The sequence below is a fragment of the Calidris pugnax genome, unplaced genomic scaffold (assembly GCF_001431845.1).
Source record: "Calidris pugnax isolate Ruff unplaced genomic scaffold, ASM143184v1 scaffold398, whole genome shotgun sequence".
Classification (NCBI taxonomy): domain Eukaryota; kingdom Metazoa; phylum Chordata; class Aves; order Charadriiformes; family Scolopacidae; genus Calidris; species Calidris pugnax.
Window position 1 is genome coordinate 3,608,119 of NW_015091280.1, and position 24,375 is coordinate 3,632,493.

At 37.9% G+C, this 24,375-nt stretch overlaps 1 protein-coding gene and 1 long non-coding RNA gene across 3 annotated transcripts in view; one reads left to right on the forward strand and one right to left on the reverse strand.

Moving 5' to 3' along the window:
- The window catches only part of CLSTN2 (calsyntenin 2), a 221,311-nt gene that overhangs the window by 21,732 nt on the left and 175,204 nt on the right, over positions 1 to 24,375 (reverse strand). Inside the window, exons 8-9 of the mRNA XM_014960649.1 lie at positions 15,269 to 15,431; positions 2,235 to 2,401 (exon numbers count right to left, since the gene is read on the reverse strand). Coding sequence (XP_014816135.1) covers positions 2,235 to 2,401; positions 15,269 to 15,431 — 330 coding nt within the window. The remainder of the gene's footprint in view (positions 1 to 2,234; positions 2,402 to 15,268; positions 15,432 to 24,375) is intronic.
- LOC106899022 lies at positions 233 to 23,276 on the forward strand. Of its 2 annotated transcripts, XR_001414008.1 has the most exons (4): positions 233 to 350; positions 7,257 to 7,423; positions 9,807 to 9,924; positions 23,219 to 23,276. It is a non-coding gene; the product is annotated as an uncharacterized LOC106899022 (long non-coding RNA). The 2 variants fall into 2 exon arrangements; XR_001414009.1 differs by lacking the exon at positions 7,257 to 7,423 and having other exon boundaries at positions 240 to 350.

Consider the following 24,375-nt stretch of genomic DNA (forward strand, 5'->3'; position numbering starts at 1 on the left):
TAGAGACTAAAATTAGCAAAAGAAGACTCTAGCTAGCTAGTTAACTTAATAGCTCAGCTGCCAGAACAGCTGGAATGCTGCCAAAGGGACTGGAGAAAGCCCTAGTCTGAGCCATTTTTGTCTTTCTCATTAAAAAAGGCTAAAAATAGCAACAGTTTAGACAGTGTTTCTGAGAGCTGTCACAGATATCTGAAAATTTGCCTGCAGACATAAAAAGTCCAACACTACTGTGTCAGAAACTGTATTACAACCACATTGCTCTTTCTTAGGTGGCTAAGGAGCGAAGCTTCACGAGTCCAAAGAGCCCAGCAGAAACACCTTCCAACATCAGTTTGCCTACACCGAATATGGTAAGTACCACATAAATGGCCAAACAGAACCTATCATCTGTGCAACTGCTTGTCTGAGGTCAGGTATGTTTATTACTGACCCCAGAACCCCTTTCTCTTTCTTAATCTTCTGTTCAAGCTCAGGTGCCGACTGTTCTGCTTTCATCCGAGCTGCTTTCTGTCAGTCCCAATAAGAGACCCAACCACACTGTTGCGCTGACTGTTGAGCTGGCTGAGGAAGTGAAAATGAAAGCAGTAACTTAAAAAACCCACTCTATCTAATCTGTATTTCAGAAATGAAAATATTTTGAAGTTTAGTGAAAGAAAGGAAAGGAGGAAAACAATCCCTCATCTTCATTTTCCTCACTGCGTAGCTAGTGCAGTAGGAAAGCCATGCTGGAGCAGCAGTGGGCAGTGTAACAGGGATATATAAAGCCCATAAAACAACAGAGCATTCAAATATTGTCAAATTTCAGGATGTGACAATAGGGCAGAACTTACTATGCTTTTAAGCACCATAGACCAACTGTACATTGCTTTCATTCATGTAAATCCCAGCAAAGAATTTACTGGTAGGCACATACACTTGCATTCCAGAAAACCCTACCTGCTATTTGTATGCGTTGCCTTTTAAAAATAGCTTTTACATGCAAGTGTTTCATTTCGCTGGGAGAGGCAACAATGTGAAATTCTTAATTATGTCCTCGGTATGATGAAGAAAAAAAATATCTTTGGGGTGTTTTGTTCATATGTAAATGCTAGAGCTATCAAAATTCCTCCTTAAGTTTGCACTTTCAATTTAATTTTTACCATTGTTTTCAGAAACATATTGGTTATACCAGACCATTGCAACTTATCACCTAGACAAACACTGGAGTGTATTTCTTCTGGTCAGTCTCCTATCTTGTACAAGGAAAAGTTTTAGCTAATAAAATGTAGTTATGGCACTTCCACTGCATCCTCTAGATCAAGTGTGAGAGCACCTTCCTCCTCCCCACTGAAAAAACACCTGTGTGGTTCCACAGGATGCATAGTCTGCAGCCAGAGTGCATTCCCAGTTTGAATTTGAAGCTCAGCTCCTTTGGAAGATGGCATTGTGATTTGTGCGCTAGGAAATAGCTTAACAGTGTGTTGCCACATTAGGCCTGCCGTCTAATAATGGCATCAGTAAAGGGAAACTGACAATGCAGCTCATATGAGTATTATAGAAGTTATAGTCACAATCCTACGTATGTATCTAAAAGAACAGAATTTGTCTTAACAAATGCAAAGCAATCTGACCACTCTGTCAATTGAAACTGGATTTTCCTCTGTCTGTTGTCCTTTAATCTTAGAAAAAGTGTTACAATATCAGTAAAGATAGTCATATATATAATTAAGATGAATAATGATTTATATGCATATGTAAAAGTTTAATTTCTTGACTTTAATTTTTAAATTGTCCGGTTTTCAAGTCCCACACCGTTTTCCTCTTGGAACACACTTTGAATTTTCAATGCTATTGGATTGGGACTTCTTTCGGAGTTGCCTCTAGATGACAGATATTCCACACATGTTCTCCACTGCTTTAAAACTACTTCAGATCAAAATTCAGTAGTTCTTTGGAATCATGTCTATTTCTGTAAAACTACCAAAATAATCATGAGAACATGACCTGGTAATTGTTATGGACTCTGAAATACCAGCAGTGCCTTACTTTCTGAACATCTAGCTTTGCCATAATGGAAGCATTTTTCTTTGCAGTGTCACAGCTCTTCTACTGTTCCACTTTTTCTTTGCATGACTTTATGGGAAATTACCTTGCTTCTGGGAGTACATTTGTACTGTGTGTACTCTACCTTGGGCTCTCCACTTCATAAATCAGCTCTAAATTTTTATCAAAGATTATGTCAGTTCATTCCTCACCTTTATTCCTTGGCCAAGACTCTCAAGAGAATTAATATCCAGCCCTTCCTTGCAGGCCTGCAAACAGGAAATCACTTTCTGACTCTCAATTTTGCCTGGCCGGATAGTGAGACTGGCCAAGCTGCCATGGAAATACTGAGCGAATCTGGGCTTGGTGACTTCTCCTCCTGCAAGAAACAGAATATAAAATGATTATTGACACCAATACACAAACCACACATCTATTCATTCACTTTATGTTTTAACACATTTAAAGAATTTACGTCCATTGTAGCCAACTATATTTGAGATCCCTTTTATTGTGATACGTAGAACTGCTTTGTGTGTTGTTGGGTGGTACCTAGTAGCAGCTTGGCTTTAAAATGCCTGTCAGTGTTTTTGCAGTATTGTATGCAGGTGTTTATAAAGCTGTGATAACACTCTCTGAGATGAAACATGGATTCCCAACTCCCTGTCCAAGGAAGCACAGCATTTGCAAAATTGAATTGATGAAATTATTGGAGTGATCAAACACAAATTTCAAAAAATGTTTAAGGTCCAATGTTTACTCATACAGAAACTGTATTTTCAAGTTTTCTATTACAAGATCACTTACACCGTCTTTGCCTTTCTCCTCCAAAAAACATGCTGTCTGAAGTTCTTAGAAGTGCTAAGAGTCACGTCTCTATGTAAGCAAACTGCCCCACTCTCTACAAATGATTATCTCTAAGGATAGGGTGTACATTCCCAGCAGTGAAGGAGGCCAGTGCACAGCACAGCACAGCGCTGAAAGGCTTCAGGTGCTTCCCTGACCCAAAGCAGCTCGTTGGGTGCCCCATGAGGCCTCGTCGCTGTCTGTTGCACTGGGCCCACCAGCTACACTCTGCTCAGTTTCCCTCTAGGCAGCTTCAAAGGAAGACTCATCTTCAGGAGTTGTCAATAAAATGTGATTACTTACTGCCTGCACCAGTGATCGTAGCATCTAAATTACTCTTGGGATATTTAGTGATTTACTCATCCTCCTCCAGAATTTTTAAAGCTTGTCTTTCCTGCAACTGTTGGCTCTATCAGTGCATGTGAATTACTACCTACCTTGAGCCTGAGAGGACGGAGAGAGCCACGCAACAGTGAATCCATGCAGACTAATTGCATTAGCAGTTGATAAGCTGTTGTAATTGGTAGATAACTCATCTCTACAGTGCTTGTAGCTTTAATGTCAAACAACCTATTTCTGCCAGATAAGCTAGCTCAACCTTAAACTTTAACTTGAAGATTTGTGCATGGAGTTAGGATAGGGATGAAGTGGCAAATTTTCTTTAGGCTGATGTTGCTACCTAAAAGCCTGAAAAACAGCACTTTTAGTCTGTGCAGTATTAGCACTATGAAGATGACTTATTTTATATAGTGAATAAAATATGCATTGGTCTACTGAGAGAAAAGAAGGTGTCTAAACAGGCTGTCTCCTCATAGAAATAGTCAGGTTTTGTCCTTTCTTGTTAACGTTGCAGCACAAACTGCCTCTCTTTTTTATGCCAAAAAAAGATCCTCAAGGAGAGATTATTATTCTCCACTCTTTCATTCATTTATCCATTATACAGAAAAATTCTTCTGGGATGAATTTTTTTGAGGTTTCATAGAAACTTTCATGTATGCAACAGCTAAAGTACAGGATTAGTTTGTACTGTAATTTCAGCTTGATACTCACCAAGACAATTATTTGGTAAATAAATAGTGCATTATGGGGACCTTTGCTTTTCAACAAAAGTGTTGTTATATTTATCTGTTTACATTGTCTTTAAGAGTATATGTTGCCACTAATGCAGCAGCAATGTATCTCAACGGAAAAAAGTAAGCCAAATTTAAAAAAAAATAAATGCAAACCTCTCCCTAAGAAGGAGACAGAGAAAACCAGATAGGAATTTACAGAAGAAGAAGGGAATCACATTGTGCTTTGAAGCTTCAGATTCTCATATCCCTAACAGAATTCTGAAGACAGCAAGTTCCAAGGCTAAAACACCAACACTAATCCTGGAGCTTTGAAATTTAGAATCCTCCAGTAAGTCTGCCAGTAGATCTTAATAGTTCTGAGGAGATGCAAAATAAGAAGCAGCCTCAGATAAGCTAATGTATTTAAATGTGAAACTAGCTCATTAAAATGTATAAAGGACAAGACAAGAAGCTAGAACAAAGAATTCAATGCTGTGGCTATGCCTGACAGGAACAAGCAGGATAAACCAGTTAAGCAAATCTATAGAGCAACATGACTGGGGCCTACATCCATGAATAGGAACTTCAGGTTTGGATTTTTTAGTTTATTTTTATTTTATTGATTTTTCTTTCAGTTTGGATTAGTTCTGATGGCATTGACAAAGCACTTACAATTACATTGCTCGGTCATTTACAATGCTACAGTCATCTGCCCAACCACTAATATAAAAGTGTGAAAGAGAATATGAGTGTTTCTAGGAGTAAGCTTTTAAAATGCTCTGCAAATACAGGCACTACAAAACCAGTGAATATTTGAAGAACTTACCCTGTTCACAGGACTAAGGTTGGGTTTTGTGCAGATGTGTAGATCGATTTTGGACTGCAAAAGAGGTGATGTAATCTTTGTTATGGGGAAGCTATCAACTGCTATGGAAAAAAAAGCAAGTATTTCAAGAAAATGTGAGTGAAAAATACCTGGAACTGGCTAGTGTCATATTGTGTCATGGAGAAAAATCTGCAAAACTATGTCCATGGTTATGCCAGGACAATTCTGGCTGGGACAGTTGCACTGGAACAACTGACACCAGAGTCTGCAGGGACACTGAGGCACAATAGAGTCTGTCCCCCAGCCCCAAGACAAGAACATCTGTGCTTAACCTATTCTTTAGAATTGCCTGAGCTGTTCTAAACTCTTCTGAAGACTGAGGCTCCCCAAGCAATCCCCTCCAATGACCATCCTTAGAGTTGGAATTTTATTCCTGTTAGGGAGCATGAGCTGGCAAAACATGGCCATGCCTTCCCTTTTCCTTTGCCAGGCTAAACAAGGCCTTTTCTTTACATCTTCCACGTCACACTGTAGGCTATGATTATCCCTGTTGCTTTTGCTGGAATGCCTGCAATTATCTGAAGTACTAACTACAACATAGCCTACTTGTCAACTTTAGATATGGTTTACATAGGACATGCCTGTTAATCCAGGACAGTGTGAATACTTGAATACTTGCTTTTTCCACATGAAAAAACATGAGCACTTGAAGAGAGAATGCTATCTCACACTTTATTAGAAAAAGTAGTCTGCTAAATAAGCCTCCATAAGCACCTTTTACCAGAGTTAAAGACAAAATTATATACCTGCCAATTTTATCCTTGAGGGTGAGCAGAAGTCATTGTATCTGACTCTTATCACAGCTGCTTGTAATTGCAGCACGTTGACATTTTGATATTCTTCTAACTCAGCCTTCCAGAATCTTCTCAGCTCACTGGGGTATGTGGATGTGTTTCAATTGCCAGTAATTATTAAATTGCAAATGGAGAAAATCCAATGCGATAAAATCGGGATGCAAACCCCGAAACTCTCACTAAAATGGAAGGAATGGCTTAAAGCCAACCTGCTACAATCCTATATTCAAGCTTTGATAAAAAGGATTACTAGGAATATAGTTTTTCAGTCTCAAAAAATGTTAGAAGAAAAAAATGTCAGAATGAATTGAAAATCCTCAGCAATTGGCTGTTTTACTCCTGTATCAGTGTTTAATTCATGTTTGGTTCTATCAGTATGTTTGAATGTTGTCTTTCCTTCTGCTTCTACAATCTTATATTCTTCAAGTATTTGACCTCAGCTTCTCAGTGGGTGCAAATTTAGCCCAGGATTGCCAATCTCCAAGACCTAGTCATTCTAAAATTTAAACTCCCAAGATTAGAGTATAAATATATTTAATCTAGCATGAAAATGCTAATTCTGTAGCATGTTGAAGCACAGTGTGTAATTGTAGCTAATCCTGATAGTAACATTTATAGACTATTATCCGAATTCTTCTAAGTATTGATCTTTTCAAATAAAGATCCTTTGACCCTGAGCATGACGCAGTTCATGCCTGTGCAGCTCCACACACAGCTGACAGGCAGCTCAGAGCCACTGACCTCATTGGGCTGCAGGAAAGCTCAGTTCCATCGTCTGAATTTGACTCATCACTGAAATTACCGCATGCTAAGAAACAACTGAGGAACAGGCATAAGCAACAGTTCTTGATGCTTTAACACTTTGAATTTAACTCTTGGTTCTGACACCAAACTGAGCCTAAGCAACAGTATTTTTGAGATAATGAAGACAATGTATATGGATTACACAAGCCTTTGGAGCAACAATTCAGAGAAAAAAGTGGAACTCCAGTGATAATAGTCTTGAGGCAATCCAAGTGTCCTAAAATTTTTTCTACTTCCCAATGTCATGATGTGTAAGAAATAGTGTTTTGTAATGCACCATCTACCAGTTTCTATCCAGAGGTCAGGCCACCCAGTTAACCTAGGTCGCCTCAGCAAGTTTTGTGGGATTTTTTTGCTGTCAGGGTCTTTATGCCCTTTCTTATGAGTGAGACACAGATCAGACACAGCTCGCCTCCACAATGATGTTATAGCATCAAGACCTGGGAGAATAAGAAAACCTACTCCTTGACTGTGTTACATGTTTTGTTTCACTCAGCTCTATGTTTACTACAAATTAATATGCTGTGAGTGCTAACTCTTGGGGGACAGTTAAGTAGTTAAGACTTAGGCGAATGATGCAACCGATAATGAAAACCAGAACCTTCCCTGCTGTCAGTCAGGCAGTTCGATTGATGTCTGCAGCCCAGAAAATACTGAAACACCACTATAGCACAACATCACTTATTCTCATTACAGACCCTTGCGTGACAAATTTTCAAAGCTACTGGTTTTTTCCCTTCCTTAAATGTAAATGTTGTGGTCACCGTTACAGTTGTGAGTTGTCTGAATGCGCCACAGCATTATTCAGACCCTGATGATAAAATTGTGTATTTCTTTTTCCACCTTACCCAGTGTGCACATCCCCTCCCAAAGTCTGGCAGATACAGAAGGATGGATGTTGGTGTTTTGGCATTAATTCAATCCTCGTAATGGGAGGATGGTGTCAACAGACTGTGGGAGGCATCCAGAGGAACTGTCGATACATAATTATGCTGTCTGACTGCTGAGTCATTGTCAAGGTAGTACACATCACATTTTTCACTTGCTAAAATCACAACTATTTTCTGGACAGGGATTCTTCTTTTCCTATGCTGATCTCTTCTGCCTGGAAGTCTATCAGTGCAGAGCAAGTAGGACAGCTTGGGCACTAGGGGCCAAGGCCACTGAGGGTCACCTTGATAACATCTTTCTGAGTTACTTTCCTTTTCTGCTAAGCATGAATGGAGGTGAAGAAGTACAACACACACACACTGACACCAAAACATACAGAAGGGTCCTGCTCTGGCCTGCTGGGCTTCCCACCAGATAAAACCATTATAGCAGACGCTTGGGTTCTGAGAAAGAGACAGCTGAGACATATATAGGCACAGGGCTCAGAACGAGCTGCAAAAATGAAGTGCATGCTGCTACTGGAATTATCTAGATAACTAGAATTATCCAGGTCCACTAATGTCCCATGACATCAGTTGCAGCCTAGCAGTAGGGTTAGGTAGGGGCACCTCCAACACTGGGGTGTGGGGGTTCACTCCCCACAAGAACGTTATAACCCTCTGACTAATTCTGAGTGCTCCTTCCCTCCTGAGCTATTCACAGCTGGTCCTGCACTCGCTCCCAGCAAGCCCAGCCCCACAGCAGGCTGCAGCAGGATGCACAAGTCAGCAGAGGACTCGCACACCAGAAAGGGCAGTGTATGCTGCACCCACACAGCAGCCCTCAGTGGGGAGTGATCAAGCTGCCAATGACAAGAAGACTTTACAGTATCCCTGTGTTTGACACATTCCTAAACAGTCACAAGCAGGGCTACAGTTGGTGCCTGAAATTTCAAACGCAATAGATCAAAAATTAACCTACCTTAATTTTAGATGAGTATACTGCAGATGCCTGTCTTATTTATGGGCAGATCAATCAGGATGATGCCCTTATACACATGGAGGAAAACAAATGTTTCAAGTATACATCACCTGGTCATAAACAGCTAGAATCTCTCAGACAAATAAAAAAGTAGGGGGGGTTAAAGACTGACATGTAGCAAACACCTTCTGATCCCAGCCATGAAGAGGTTCTATTAGATATAACACTGGAGAGTCCAGGGGAAACTGAAGATTCTCAGGGTTCAGACATCGTGGGGTTAAGGCACATTCATTAATGAAGCAAAGTCTATTTCCATTACACTATTCTGTTTTGGGGATTTTTTTTTTGTTTGTTTGGTTTGGTTTTTTAGTTTCACACTGGGTTGATACAGTGTAATGGGATTTGATTACTATTGAACTTTACAGTTGTATTGTTTTGACTTCAGAGATGTAAAGTGCTGTTTGCACTCATTTACCAATCTCCAAAGAACAATCATGCCTTTTTGTCACAAGAAGTGACTTTATTGAGCTCACAGATCTTATTTTAGGCCTTATGCCCTACCCTAACAATGAGCAAGTAATTATCGGGGCAGTCTAAGCACAAGGAGCTTTTCACTGGCAATGATGAATCAAGAGAATTTCCAACCAAGATGCGGTTCTTTTAAGACACTATAGACCTCATTATACTGAGCCAGATAATTAAGGAATGATTCAGGGTGCCAACATAAAGATTGAACTGAATCTGGAAGCAGTTGCAAGACATTCTGGCTTTGAAGTCCTCAGGTCCAAGCCCCAGAATTTATCCCATCTCTTTATTATGTCAGTTTAGGGAGCCAGGTGTAATTCCCTGACAAGGACATTGGCTGTTAAGCAGGATGAAACCTAACACAGATTTCAGGAGTAGCCCCAATTAGAGACTCAAGGTTTTATACTGTCAGAGCTTATCAGCACAAAAAAGTTTTAGTGTTTTTTTTTTTTTTTCGTCATTCAGAGAAAAATTACTCAGAAAATTACTCCTCAAACTAGACACTGCTTAAGTCTGCCCCTGCTCTTGGCAGATGTCATAACCTGATGACCTCACACAGACAGCTTTAAGCTTTAAACATTTACCTGAAATAAGACAAGTACAGAGAACACTAAGGACTACCTGCTCTTAAGTATGCACAGGCTAATCTATCCCAGTACAACAGGTCCATATTTAAGATCATTTTTCTCAAGACAAGAAAAACACTATAATGTCTCACAATTAAGCAATATATTTTTGTTATCTCTAGGGGAACTGTAGGAAATTATGACCATTATGATAAAAAGTTGCAATCATGTATCTTGGAGAAGATCACAGTCCAAGTGATGCTAATGTTGCCCAAATAAATATACTCCTGTTCTCCAAATAACATTCCTGTGCTAGTGCATAGTCCCCAGTGCAGAAATTCAATTAAATGAGGGACACATATCTATGCTGAATTAGTGACAGATTTGAATGCAAATTCAGCTCTCCAAGAAAACACCCTCCTAAACTAACCTTCCACATGTGCTTGTATTTCTGCTACAGCTAAAATTCCAGCAAAGATCTGTGAAGTGCATTGAAATCCACTGCACCTTGGTTTTCTCTAAGAAGGCGGCCGATACAGAGAGAGCACTGCTGCACTGAGGGAAGCAACAGCACACAGGTACTCAGCGTCACATTGTGCTGACCTCTACCTAGGCGGTCTGGCATTAGTGCTCTTGGGTGATAGAGGCTGCTGCAGCTACACTGCCCACAGTGTATTTGGCTATTAGTGATCTGAGCCCTCTCCAACTTTTCACTCTTGCCATTCTTCTTGCCTTGAACAACACGTCGGTACTCTGACTGCAACTTTGTGATTGATATGTCAGCAGGGTGCTAACATATAAAGTTAATAAGGTTATTCCACCTAGGGACTCTGTAGAAAAACTGGTCTCCAGCCTAGGTTAAGGAAAGAGGAAATTGAAAGGAGAATACAAAAGAAAAAATATAAAACAAAAAGTACTTGGAATAGTCTTCTGCTATATTCATGATAACAAAGTTTGCCTGTTGACAGGCTTCTCCTAAGGACCTTCCCCTGAGCAAAGTGGCCAGCAAATTACACAGTGCATCTCCAGCACTCTAGAATGGGTGGTGTTATTAGGAATAATGACTTACAGTCACAGTAAGCTACAATATTACCTTGTGACAAGTCATTAACTTGTGTCAATACTTTCCTGACAGGACGTTGGGAATGACACATAAAGAAACAAGCCATTTGGGGAGGGAGAGTATGAACTGAAGACCTTAGCTTTTCAGAGAAACCTGGAATAAGTCTGTTTGCAGTCTGTGGTAAGATGACTAGACTACCAAATCATGTAACTTGCTCCCTTTTTCTGGCTGCCTTTGCCACAGAATATTTAGCAATAAAGGGATCAGAATGGGAACCTATAAACCTTGGTTTAATGGAAGAAATTTCTCACTCTGTAAAAGGGACCATTTGCTATGTCCTCAGATAAACTGAATCAAAAATAATGAACTCGGAGGAGAACTTACCAGGGTAAGCTCCCAGAACGTGCAGCTTCAGGACAAGCTAACCTTAATTAGTAAGCTCGTGCAGCTTCAGGACAAGCTAACCTTAATTTGTTTGTATTGCTTAGGAGAATGAAACAGGATTGCAAAAGCTAAAAGGGAGAATAAGAACAATTTTGTGGTTGATCAGGAAGTCTGACTCTATTCTTGCTCTGATGCAGATTTTTTTAAGTGACCCTCTTGATGCTGCACTTTATCCTCACAGAACAAAGGCAATTCTATTTCCTTGCTGCAGAACTGTGTTACCACTTTGTTGTTTGGAAAGCTCTCCAGAATCCTGAGCTGGACGGGCAAAGCTAGACTATTTTTATTACTAAGAAGATGAGCCTTGAGGAGCTCTCTGCTATCCCCATGGACCATGTTTGTTTCTAACATCCATTCAGGGAGGCAGCAGTTCAGAAACGGTGCCAGAGTCACACTTCCCACATGTTCTCTCTGGTGTCTTTTGTGCTGGGAAGCACACGTACAAGCAAGTCAATTTTGTTCTTTAGACACCCTTGAGAAAAAGTAGTTTTTGCCTCAAAATTTCTTTTGCCATTAGAGTCAGAACAGCACTTTGGGCCTAAATAACCCCACCTACATCAAAATCACACCCTTTACAGTCATCTGTGATTTTGTTCACTGATGTGAACAAAAAAGGCCTTTTAAAGACGTTAAAATTAAATTATGCCCTTAATCCTAAAGTATCTGCATAGAAAACTGTCAAACTTTACCAGGGTACAGAAAGGCTTAATTTCGGGACCTGCTGTACTAGCAACCCAAATTGCTCATTTCTGCCCTCAGTGTGTTCACTACGAGTCTAGTTTTCTTGGCTCTGTAGTCAGTGTTACCTTTTCTCAGGCCTAGTGCCATTGGAGTGATAGCCAAGAAGTAAGGTGGGACTTGCCCTGCAGGAAGACTGCGACTTCGTTGGAGACAGGCTGCAACAGGTTAAGAAGTTTCTGTCTCCAGCTGTCAGTGCTCCTGGGTCACATGTAATTGAACCAACACCCAATTTAGCCTAAAGACAATGCTATAACTCCCACCCCCAAATAAACTGCCCTCCCTGAAGTACAGCACTATTGAAAATGAACTATACAAAATAAAACCCAATTAACCCTATGCTAACCATTTTGATAGGACTCTAAATCAATGAGGTAGCTCTGCCTAGATCTTCCCTTTATTGAGCTCCCTGAAGAAAGAACCAAGGTTTTGAAATTTAAAAAGAATATACTAGAGTAACATCCAGAATACCTTATTTTAAGTAGAAAAAATCCTATTGATTATGCCATAAAAAACTTTTTAAATACAACTTTCCCCAGGCGCAATGTGGCATCAAAGGTGGAAACTATCCCCCAGGCTTGATTTTAGGTAACTGAGTGACTTCACGGGTTCAATAAACTTTACCCAGTGCCTGACAGACCCTAGCAAGGTTCTCTTCTATCACCTTGGAAGCCTGGCTCTCTGCTCTTTCAGCCATCTTCATTCTCTGCTTGTCTCCAGGCTGCCATCCACACACTGGGACCCCAACTTCTGCCTCCAATACATTCTTGTCCCCTAGAAAAGACTCTGCTCTTCAGGAAAAGGCTAATTTTTCCTCCTTTTAGGAGAGTCCTAGCACTCAACTTACATTATTTAAAGAAATATTGCATAAAATCAGTAAGAATCAAATCAAGCATGCCTTTTACACTGCCACGGCAAGGGCAGGGATATAGGAGAGAACTGCTGATGACAACTGGAATGCTGAAGTTAAAAAACCCAAAAAGGCAAAAAATAAAAGCAAATGGTTTGATGTGAATGGCACAGGGAGCACATCATAGGCTAAAGTTTAAATTTGTCACGTAAGCCTGAATGATTGCACATTTGGTTTGTTTTCATGTTAGATTCAGGAGAACAGCACTAAACTTAAACTGCTCTTGTATTTCACTTGAACAGCCAGAGGTAGAAATAAAAACTAACGTAACTTTTCATAATGGATGCTATAAACAAGGCTATAAAAGTCAGAAAAGAGTTACTCTGGAATTGAAATATTAATAATAGAAAGTATTAATCTCAAAGAAAAGAATTTTCTTTCTGTGCCCAAGACTCCTGCGTGACACAGCTCTGAGAAAGATGAGGAGGAGGTACAAGCATGATACTTGCTATGTAACCTCAGGATGAGTAGCAGTGTAAGAGATGAAAAGGCCAGGGCTGAAAGAGTCACTTGCCTCATAAACTGGAGGATTCTCAGATTCATGTTATTAGAAGAGCAATAACATAATCTTGCAATTTCACCAACAAGAAGAACCTTATCCCGAACAGTTGTTCATTACGCCATCCAATTATTCAAGGTAAAGCTAAAAATGTCTGAAAACAATTGCAACTTTCTATTTGTTTAACACCTTAAATACTAAACATCGCCTGTGGTCTAAATTTATTGTGAGTCTAAATGAATTTTTTACCTTAATTCTTTCTCTTAACAATCTGAGATAAAGAGACAAAGATGCAAAGGAAACAAGATTATTCTTATCATATTCAGCTGTCTTGGAAATAGATGAAACCCACACATGCAGCAGCATGGCAAAACTGGCATAGCTTTTGCTTATACAAAGCATGTTTTGAGGATAAAGTTACTACTCCACAGTTCTCAAAACCTGGCACCTGCATAATGATTAACATGAGATTCAGGTGGGGGCTGCAGGGAGTGGATTCCCACCAATACTGAGACTTTTAGGAAAAAAAAATCCCTAAAGACTGCTGTTAGAGAGTGATACAATATAATGTATGGATGAAAGAAGTTAAGGGCCATAAGTAATACAGATAATGCATAAAAATATTTAGGTAGACATATGCAGAAGAACATAGAAGTAAACATGAAGTAAAGGATTAAAATAAAATTTCTTTAACATGGCTACTGAGAAATGCTGATTTTTCAGAAGGCAATACTCAGTGATTATTCACAGTCCCTATGGCATTTGATTATGTCTGGAAAGAACTGAATTTGTCCATTTGCAAATCACATCTGCATTTGTTAACTCTGGAACTTTGATTTTAAAAAACTGCACCAAAGCTACATAAGAAAAAAACCCAAACCAATCAAACTAAAAGAAAATTCATGTAAATCAAATTGGTATCTGTCAACTATTCATCCCAGTAAACGACTGACTAAACCAAAGTTCTCATTTTTGAAGTGTTTGATATGTATTTCACCACATATTTTTAGCTAAAAAAGGAGTAACATGCACTTAGAGCAAAATTAATTGTATTCTGTTACATATTTAACATCAATGAAAAATTCCAATACACCTAAATATAGAGATGGAACTGAAACTACCAGTTAGACAACAATCAGTGTGTACTTGTACAAATGTATGGGATTAGTGTCACGGTGATTAGCTGGCTATCACAATACTTATCCCTGTGATCAATACTAAAAACATAGCAAATCTTGGTTTGGGGATTAGTGTGGCTTTATTCTGCATGTTGTCCTCAAAGTAAAGATTGGATCTATACCCCAAGGTGTTCATAATCTAACAGCTGGATTTGCTTCTAATATTATTTACACTGAACTGTTCTGCCGTGCATAAGGTGTCCAAATTTTGCAGATAACATAATGTAAATGAGCAGAGATCAAACCAGCAAACAAGGTGATAACCGAGAAAGTGAGCTAACGTTAAAGAAACACAATCTCTGTTGATGCATTTTTTTCCTAATTGTACAGTTTACTTCATATTTTGTCTTAACTGAAAAGAGGACACAGTGCATAAATAGAAAACCAATAGGAAGGGTAATGGAGAAAACTTTACAGGAGCAGATGAGCAGAGAATGAGGACAGCTTCAGGTGTAAGGCAGGGAACAGAAAATAAAGCAGTGGCATAAGGACCAGACAAAAGAACGAGAAAAGTGAGATTATAAAGGATAGAAAACAGGAAAAACTAAAATTTAAGCAAAGGCCCACACAAGTATGGATCTGGGGTTGTGACTTTTGGTTATATTTTACTCTCACTTTTACATCTAGTCTATGACAGGGTCAACTGATTAAGTTGGTGGAATTACTGGTGATACACACTCAAAGTGAAGAGTGCAGGATTGGGCCATGAGTTGTGAAAGAAAATTTGGACAGAAACTGAAAGGAGATAACTGAAGTTCTTTAGAGTAATATTTAGATAGCTTGCTTAAAGTTGGGCAACAAAGGAAACAATTAAAAGAAGTAAAAACAAAAGATAAAGAAGACAATTTTTCACATTGAATACACAGACTGTATTCTGTAACACTTCTTTAGATGATGGATGGGACATGAACAGATTTTGCATTTCCCCGTGTTTTCCTTGGACTTGATTCATTATTAACTCTGGATTTACTTCTGATTTTACACTATCAACCTTTTAGTAATTTAATTACTATACTATCAGTGAGACAAAAAAAGATTCTTTTTGGTCTGAATTCATAATTCTACTGTCTACTATTTGCTGTCATGTTACCTTGCCAACAAGCGCCAACCGTGAGCTGCATGGCGATGTGTGAGGGGTGGATTGGCCAGTCATTGGTCACCAGGTAAGGTTCATACGTTGTTCCATCCATGTATAAGGTGACCACAGGAAACTCAACATTGACAACGTAGTAATGCCATTCTTTATCACAAATCTGAAAGACAGAATGCAAGAGATAAATACTATTTAGCACTTATTGTCAGGTGACTAATTTTTATATCCCATATGTTTTTAAAATTGTACTGTTTCCAAATTCCACTCATAGAAAAAAAATAACATTGTTGCAATTTATACGTCACTGAAATTAAAGAAAGTGTAAAACAATATTGACAAATAGTCATGGTGTACATGTGGGATATATTTGATAAATAGAGGCATCTTAAAACACACTTTTTGAAAACAAGGCATGGATAAAATAGAAAAATCAGACAATTTAGTATTTGTCCTGTATTTTCACATTTCAGAGAATCACAGAATGATATGGAGTTGGATGATGTATTTGTTAATACATAATATTAGTTTCTTAATGTCTGTTTCAACTTTTGAGAATACAAAATTGTATGCAAGAGATGCATACTTGGGATGTATCAGCATAGTTACTGGGGATCCCTATTAGCTTCAAATTAAGAAAATATACAGTATTTAGTCACTAGATCAATTATTTGATTCAATTGTTATTATTAACTTGTTGCATTAGTACTTAGAAAGTCCCCTGCAATGCATCAGCACCTCCATACTGCTAGAACACACAGATGGACAAGCAGTGTACGTGTCTACCTGATTTGGGCAGGAAACCCAAATCTTTCCCATACTCCATCTTTTGACCTTAAGCTTTTTCCCAGATAGTCAGCAAAAGGAGGATCTATATGGTTTCACTGATGTACATCAGCTTTGTAAAACAATGGCCACAGTTACAACATACTTTCAAGATGACAATATTGTTGTCAAATCTCATATGAATTTCTGAGCTGGACAACCAGGGATTACTGCAAGACGGTCAAATTTCGTTTAATTTCAAAAGTGTGGAGTCAGCTGAATCAGTGCATCTGAAGAGAGAAGTCTAGTGTGTAAATAGCAATGCCTGCCCAACTCTTCTGTCCTTACTTGTATCTTTCAGATTTAAAAGTTCAAAGGAATAAATCACAACAAATCGGTAGGACAGGTGGGCTCTTTTTAAAAATACAGCAATAGTTACAATCATGCTACTTTCAATTCTGTAGAGATACTTGTTTTGATGTTTTAAGAAATGGAAGTGCTTGAACACAGATATCCTTGGTGTTTCATGAGGCAAGCAGAAAAGTGATGTTTCAACATAACACTGTGTCCTTGGCCAGGTTAAGTGCTATCTGCTGCAATATCTGCCCTTTGAAAGCGAAAGCTAATGTTTTGTTCCAGAAGACATTTCAACAAGAACTTAATCACTTCTATTTCAAACGGATACATTTATTACTGCAGACATCATAGCTCCACAGCAAGAGATAAATGCAGCAAGGGGCTGCTAGAGCCCTTTGTAAGCACTAGACAGCACAAATGTTTTCTGAAGGTTAAATGAACTGAAACCAAAATTGAAAGTAAATAAATTGGAAGACTGAAAACTTTATTGAACAAACAGCAATCATGAATAGTATTATGCAGTCCTCCCTTTCAAGGAAAAACAGTTTGCCAAGTTTCCTGACCTGATCATTAGAATGTGATGCATCACAGCCACGTGCGTCAGACATTTTACATGAAACAAAATGTGCCCGAGTTTAAGAGCCCTTGCATGACAAAAACTACAGGTGTTAATACTTGACACTTTTCAGAGAACTGTCCCAGAGTATTTCTGTTTCGCAACCCTAAACTGCATCATTTGGGATGCCTCACATGCTATTAAATGTGTGAGTAATCCTTCTCATATTTAACCGAAGCAAGAGCACTTTAATAGCAAACCCCAACATTTGGGACATCATATACATAAAAAGCATGATAATGTCTAGCTCATCCGATTACTCTATCGACTGACCGACAGGGCAGTTACATTTTTCAAAGAAAATGCTTTCTGGAAACACAAGATTACATAAATTCCACAATTCAAGACTTGAGCAATGGGGCTCCAGTGCTTCCATGAAAAATGCAGATGTCCACACTAGGAAAAGGGCTTATTAACTTTTATTTTTACTAATACATTCTGGAATTGAATATAGCGCAAGTGCAGACAGCTGGTGAAGTCCTAAACCATCACTTGCATGCTTTTCCTTGAATTTCAACACATAAACACATCAAGTTTTATTTTAAAGGTAATTTAGCAGATTTTAGCTATCCCCTACCCCACAGACAGTGTCACTTTATTCCACTCATGTTTACCTAGTACCAGCTTAGCAATACTTCTCTTCTGTTAATTGCTGCCTACTAATGTGAGCCTCCCAGCTCACAAGAATAAGAGCAGAACTGCTTTGCAAAACAAATTTTAAAAATTCCCTTTTAGAAACAAATGACCCCAAATCCTAAATTCTCTGTGGAAAAAAGTTGCAAATTATTGGTATTCATCAGTCACGATATTTCATTGCAAACATACTTCAGACATAAAAGAGAAAATAATAAATTAAAAAACCCAACAAGGTGAAGGTAAAAACTCACATAATTTCATCTGAAAATGCTAAAATGCTTTCAACCTAACTGAAGGGCTCTTTTCCACCTTTTCTTTCATTGTGGTTTGTCTAGTATCAGCAGAATAGTAAACACTTTGAGTTAAGATAAGTTTTATTTTCTGAAATAATTCTCCATTTCAAGTATTAGCAAGCCACCATAGAGGAATGTATCCTCTGGGTAACTCCCTCATTCGTGTATCTCTCCAACACAGCCCTCTTCCCATCTGTCTTTCAGATACATTATTTTTCCCAGTACCTCTATTACTCTTTCCCTTTCCTTTTAGCATTAGCATTTTATGTTTTTACCCACAGCATTTAATCTGTTATAGCACCTCAAATATTAATTAATATGAAAACTATAAATTCAATACCATTGGAGGTTTTTTTTAAATCCTGGTCCTTTTCCCTTCTTTCTGTTATGTGTTTGCTGAAATATGTTGCTACCAAACAGGTCAGCTGACTGGGTCTCATTTTTTCACTAATCCTCATTTAAACTAGACTTAATTTGAGTCTTAGTAACTGATTCAAATTCAGATAGTTGTGCATGAGAAGAAATTATCTGGCATATTCTGAAAAAAAAAGAATCCTAAACTATGTCAGAGTGTTGGCTGTGTAGTGGTGGTGCTCATGCCCAAAGGTCAAATGCCAAAGGAAATGCACTGGGGCTAGTGCACCTCCTCAGAGGGACACGCTCTGTACCTGGGCTGAGGAAGAGACTGACAGTGACTAATGTGCTAAAGCCTTGAAAAGACAGTGGTTAGTTAAGGGTGTAGCAGTCATTGCAAATAGCTGGGCTGCTGAGGCCAATCTGACCAATACTTGCATTTCTGTCACAGACTAGAGGTGTTCTAAATCTGCAAACACAGAGCTTAACTTTTTTAAAGTGAATAGAAGATATACACAGAAATCGCAAAGGTGTTCACATCGCCTTCTCTCTTTTCCTCTATATGGTAAATATCTAAGTATTATTTCCATTAAATATTAATATTGAATGAATTAATTCACTTCTACAATTGAATTCTTATCAGCAGAGGTGACTCAAATTGAAAAAAGAATGTGCACTACTGTTTGTTCAACCTAACTTTGCAGAATATAAATGATCCTGCCTGAACTGATGCACATCTGCTAGAGCATCACTTTAAGAGACACTGTCCTTTACAGAACTGTAACTGTTTATAAGATCAGTAGGAGTCTTTTCTTCATTGCATTTCTTCAATAAATCTACTTTCTGCCGTTTGGTAGTATTTCAATAAGTTAAACATTTAGGGCACTCTATAATCAAGATTATAGTGGAGAAGGCTGTTATACTCATTTATAGCAAAATGGGATCATTAGTGAAGGAAGAATCACATCCACACAGGGATTACAATACCCAAGCAGCGAGAATACTAATGCTTACCTCTGCTTGCAAGGAGGTCAGGAGCACACTTGGGATTATAAATTGCATATTTTTGTAAAGTAGCATAATAGAAAGTAAGTCATGCTTAGTGTATCACTGTTACTGTACAAAAATGTCCTCTCCAATATTTGTGCATGTCTAGAAAAATGCAAAGTCTGCAGAAGGTGAAGACAGTTTCCACTAATAAAGAGTTTCAGCACATCATACCTTCATTAAGAAGCTGAGTTATTATCACGCTTTTCAATTATTACAAGACATTGTTTCCACTAATAAAGAGTTGCAGCACATCATACCTTCATTAAGAGGCTGAGTTATTATCACGCTTTTCAATTATTAGTTAATGTTATTAATAATTGTTATGTTTTATTAACAACGCCACTTTCTGTTTGGATGTACATTTACTATATTTATAAATCTGCAAGTCCTTCAGCAAACCAAACATTTACCTCAAATCTTTTGTATGCTCCTGGACAGAATATGTACAACGCTTATATAAAAACCTTAGCAATAGAATAGTTTCCTTATTTGCAAGCATGTGTCAATAGAGCTGATGGAGGTCACCATTGTGAAAACTTTGTAAACACGCAGAGACAGCTCAGGCTCTGCATTTTTATCTCACTTTACTAAAGAAGACAACAAATGCAGGGAATCTCCCTTTGATCTTATTATGCTTGGAGGCGTTAGCATTATCCACTCAGTTCCAGCACCCAGATCAAACCCTCTGCCCTGCTCTGAAAGCAGCCACACACTTTGTAAATCTGCTTCAAAGCACGGCACCCATTACCCTTCTGCAGAGTACAGAACACAGATGATATTTGGATGGAGATAGGGATATTATTTTGAGTTTAAAAAACAACATGTTTTTCTTTCCATCTCCAAAATATCCTTTCTGAAAGAGCATTGTAAATGTTACAAATTTTGCATTGTTCTTTTCTGTTAGTGACACTAAATAGACCTTTAATGGTTCCAATATATTTTGATAGATTTTCTTGAACATATTTTTGATACATTTTTATAGCACTGAGTGAAAGCACTAAACTGCGTACAAACATGGAGCTCAAAGGCAACAGACTTAAAAGTTCTGAAAGACAAATTCATTATACCTTTAATTGGGACTTACCGAATACTGCCACTGTAGGAAAGTAAGCCTGAAAAATATATTAATTTGGAAATATTTGGCAATGAATTTAAAGTGAAAAAGTTGAATATATTTGTAATTTTTAAAAAGAACAAAAATACCATTTCTTAGGAAACTCGGGCAGTGTAGTCGTGGATTTAAAGTAAAAGTGAAAAAGTTGAATATATTTGTAATTTTTAAAAAGAAAAAAAATAACATTTCTTAAGAAACTTGGGCAGTGTAGTCGTTATGCACAAGATTGATGAGTTTTCCATATGAAGGCAATCCAAATGTGAGTATAGAGGAGGCTTTCTCCGGTCCCACTCGGGGGAGGTGGGGGAGTGGGGAGGGTGGTGTTTATAACTGTTGTCTTTGATGAATGGGAACTTTAAAGACGTTGTTGAATGAGCTTTTACCTGTTATTTTAGAAACTCATTTAGTATCTTAATTGTTTTCCTATTGTCAGTTCTCATTCGCAGACTTCTACAATTAATGCATGTTAGTTTAAAAAAAGAAAAGAATATACCTTAGGGCCATGCATTTGCTATAACTCAGGTGCTCTCTCTTGATTTCAGTAGTTGAGCTACCTGCAAAAGCTGGTTAAGTGATATAGGGGAATAAATTACACAGTTGACTTTTTATCTCTTCTTCGCATTGTCTATAAGCACCTAATAATTTCTTTGTGGTTTTGGGTTTTTTGTTTGGTTTTTTTTAATTATCCCATCACATCATTCGATACCTGGGTTACTTAGTGCATTTCTGTTTTCTAATATAATGAACAAATATATTTTTCTGCTGTGAACATACAGGCTTTATACCCATCACATCATTCAATACCTGGGTTACCTAGTGCATTTCTGTTTTCTAATATAATGAACAAATATATTTTTCTGCTGTGAACATACAGGCTTTATAGTAAAAATTTGCTGTTGTAAGAATCAACAAATATGCACTTCAAGTTGACTTTGTACTACAGTATAATCTGCCAGCATGTTCATTTTGGGGAAGAGCTGAAAATAAACAAAAGCAAAGTGCAAACACAGACTAACCAAATTAATCCAGTAATATAAATTGTCACTTCTTGTAGCATTGTTTGTTCTACCTCAGTAATAGGCTCTGTGCATTATGACAGAGATTTGCCACATGTGTTGGCTTTACTTAATCCAAGCATTGCTGAAACTGAAAAGGATTAAAACATTTGTGGCAAAGGGTCAGTACATTTTTGACCACTAAGTGGAGCTGTGCATATTACAAGTATGTCCCAATATCTCCACAACCTCTTAAAAAGAGCTCTAAAATATTTGTATTATGTACTGGATTTTTAAAAAACAATCTCTTTGGGTTTCCCTTTCTACATTTATCCTCCAGCAGCTCCCTCACATGACACTTTTTTTCCCTGTCTGTAAAATCAATATGCCCTGCCTCTGAAGTGGCAATAAATACCTATGCATGTAGTAATTAAGGCAGGCTGGAAGAAAAATATACTGTATATGGGAAAAGAAGGAATCAATATACTTCCACCAGTTAAATTAACAGGTGATACACTGAAAAGTGCCATCACAATGTACAAGTTCAGGTTTTTTTCCATAAGAATACTGTCGCACACTTAACCTCCATATAAAACTTGTAGTTTGAGCCTTAGCCTGCATAGCCCTGCTCAGATTTGAGCACAAAAAGCAAAAGAGAGACTTCTGCTCCTTATGCAATTCTTAAGCAAGTTACTGCTTCCTCATGGGACTTTTGGTGAGGAAACTAGAAACCCAGCTTGTACTCCCTACCGCTGGCTGCATGCATAAAAGGAAGAGAAACCTCTGGGGATTATACTAAGGTGGGCGAGAGCCACAAGAATCTCATTTCCGAGGCTCCACTCACAGTTGGAGTGATTCCAAGCTCTTAAATGAGGTACCAGTTACATGCCCACAGACAGACAATATTAAACTTGGACAATAATGACCCTAAAAGTCTCTTCATAAGTCACTATATTGACACCTTATTTAGAAAGCAAAGCAAAGCAAAGCAAAGCGGAAGACATTTCCATGACAGTATATTTTGAAACAGAGGAACTGAAGGTCAAGGATTGGGAGGCTCTGCTTTGCCTTTATAATCTCACTAATTGAAAAGATAACACAATGTAATGCTGGTTGTTTTAAAGTTATATTTAGTAAACCTTAGAAAACAAGTATTTCAATATAAACTATTCAGTTAAAAATACTGAGTATAGTAAAACTAATGGATTTTCTCATGTACCTTGCTAAAGTAAATGCCATACGCAAATAAGTACCTATCTAATCACAGTCCTCCTAAACTGGTATTTTCTACTGTTTACTCACTGTCTGGCTGATGTTTTTTCTTCTGCTTAATGTTTATGCAATTTAGACTTTTACTTCCACTTAAAAAAACAAACCTTCACAAACTGTTTAGAAAACAGCCCTAAGATTTGTTTGGTATTCTTAAGAAAATATAAGTGAATATGTTATTAGAATACCCTGAATTCTGATATTTATTATGCAGTATAGTTTATTTAACATGTCAAACTGTAGTGTGGATGTCTATTAAATCATTCTGAAAACTTGGTGAGGGAAGTACAATCTTTTGACTTTTTTTTTTTTTTTTTTCTTGAGAAATACCCCAAGAATACCATTTGGTCCAAAACTAATTCCTGAAAATACATTTCTATAACATGCTTGCCAGGTATACTTTATAGCTACTGATGCAGGAAACACCTTGTTGCATTTTATCAGAAATGCCTATTTACCTTATAGTGACAAATAAAAGTGATCCTTTCTCTCTCTCCTCAGCCCTCTCCCCTCCATGTACATTCAAAGGAATGAAGAAGGAAGAGCAAGCAGCTAAGAGAGGTGAGTCTGTATTTAGTGCCAGACTTACAGATGTAAGACATGTTTTGATCTTTGATTTTCCTGAGATAAAAAAACTGAATCTTGCAGAGCTCTGTACTGTGTTTTATTTTGAGGTTGACTGACACAGCAAATGTCTTTCATCTCAAAGAAGAGGGTGAACAAAGACACTGCAGTCACCCTGTGGCAACTGGGGCAAATGATTTGTTACTGAGAGTTAGTTTTTATCTCATTTGTGTATCATCCTCAGTTTAAAAGAGCTTAGTATGTAGACCTGACTCTGAGTTTTCCAAGATTTATTATCTGTTTTCGTCTAAACTACCTGCCCCATATGCTAGAGAGAGGATGTTAATTGTAGCGTTGACCTCTTTACTAGATAGATTCTCCTAGTTCCTTGTGCTGTTGGCTTTCTGCCAGGCTGAGTAGATCACTGTCTTTCATCACAGTATTCTGTGCCCTCTTTTGTAATCACAATATCCACTCTATTACTCTATCATTTAATGAAGCCAACTTTATTCCAGCCACGTAGGACACTTGAGTCATCTGCAAAACAACCTTCAGACTATAAAAACTGAACGGAATAAAATAATCTAATGGGAAACCTCTATTCATTAGCTGTAAAAAAAGAAAGGAGGGGAGGGGGAAATAATCAAAGACATCTCTTAGCTTTTGTAGTCCCCTGATAAGATCTTGCATGATGGTACTGCTGGTCCTTTTCCATCAGAAACCATTCCATTTTGAAATGTATCTGGCTATTCACCTGGAAAGATTCTTCTTTCCGACTCTCAGAAGAGACTAGACTACTCTGTACTGTACCTAAGGACTTTTACATTACTGTAAGATTGAGAGATGAGTGAGTGGGGAAGGATGTGTTAAAAACAATTCAATGGTTCCATACTTTCTAGCTTTTAGTTGTACATATACATGTATGAATGTATAATATATATACAAATATGCATATACATACATTCACACAAACTTTGTTCTTTCTTATTACAACCTAGAGTGAAATAAATTTGAAAATAGGTTTGCAGAATAGTTATGGATTTCCAATGTTTTAAAATAAAAAGGGAACACTGTTTTCAAAATACCTACATGGT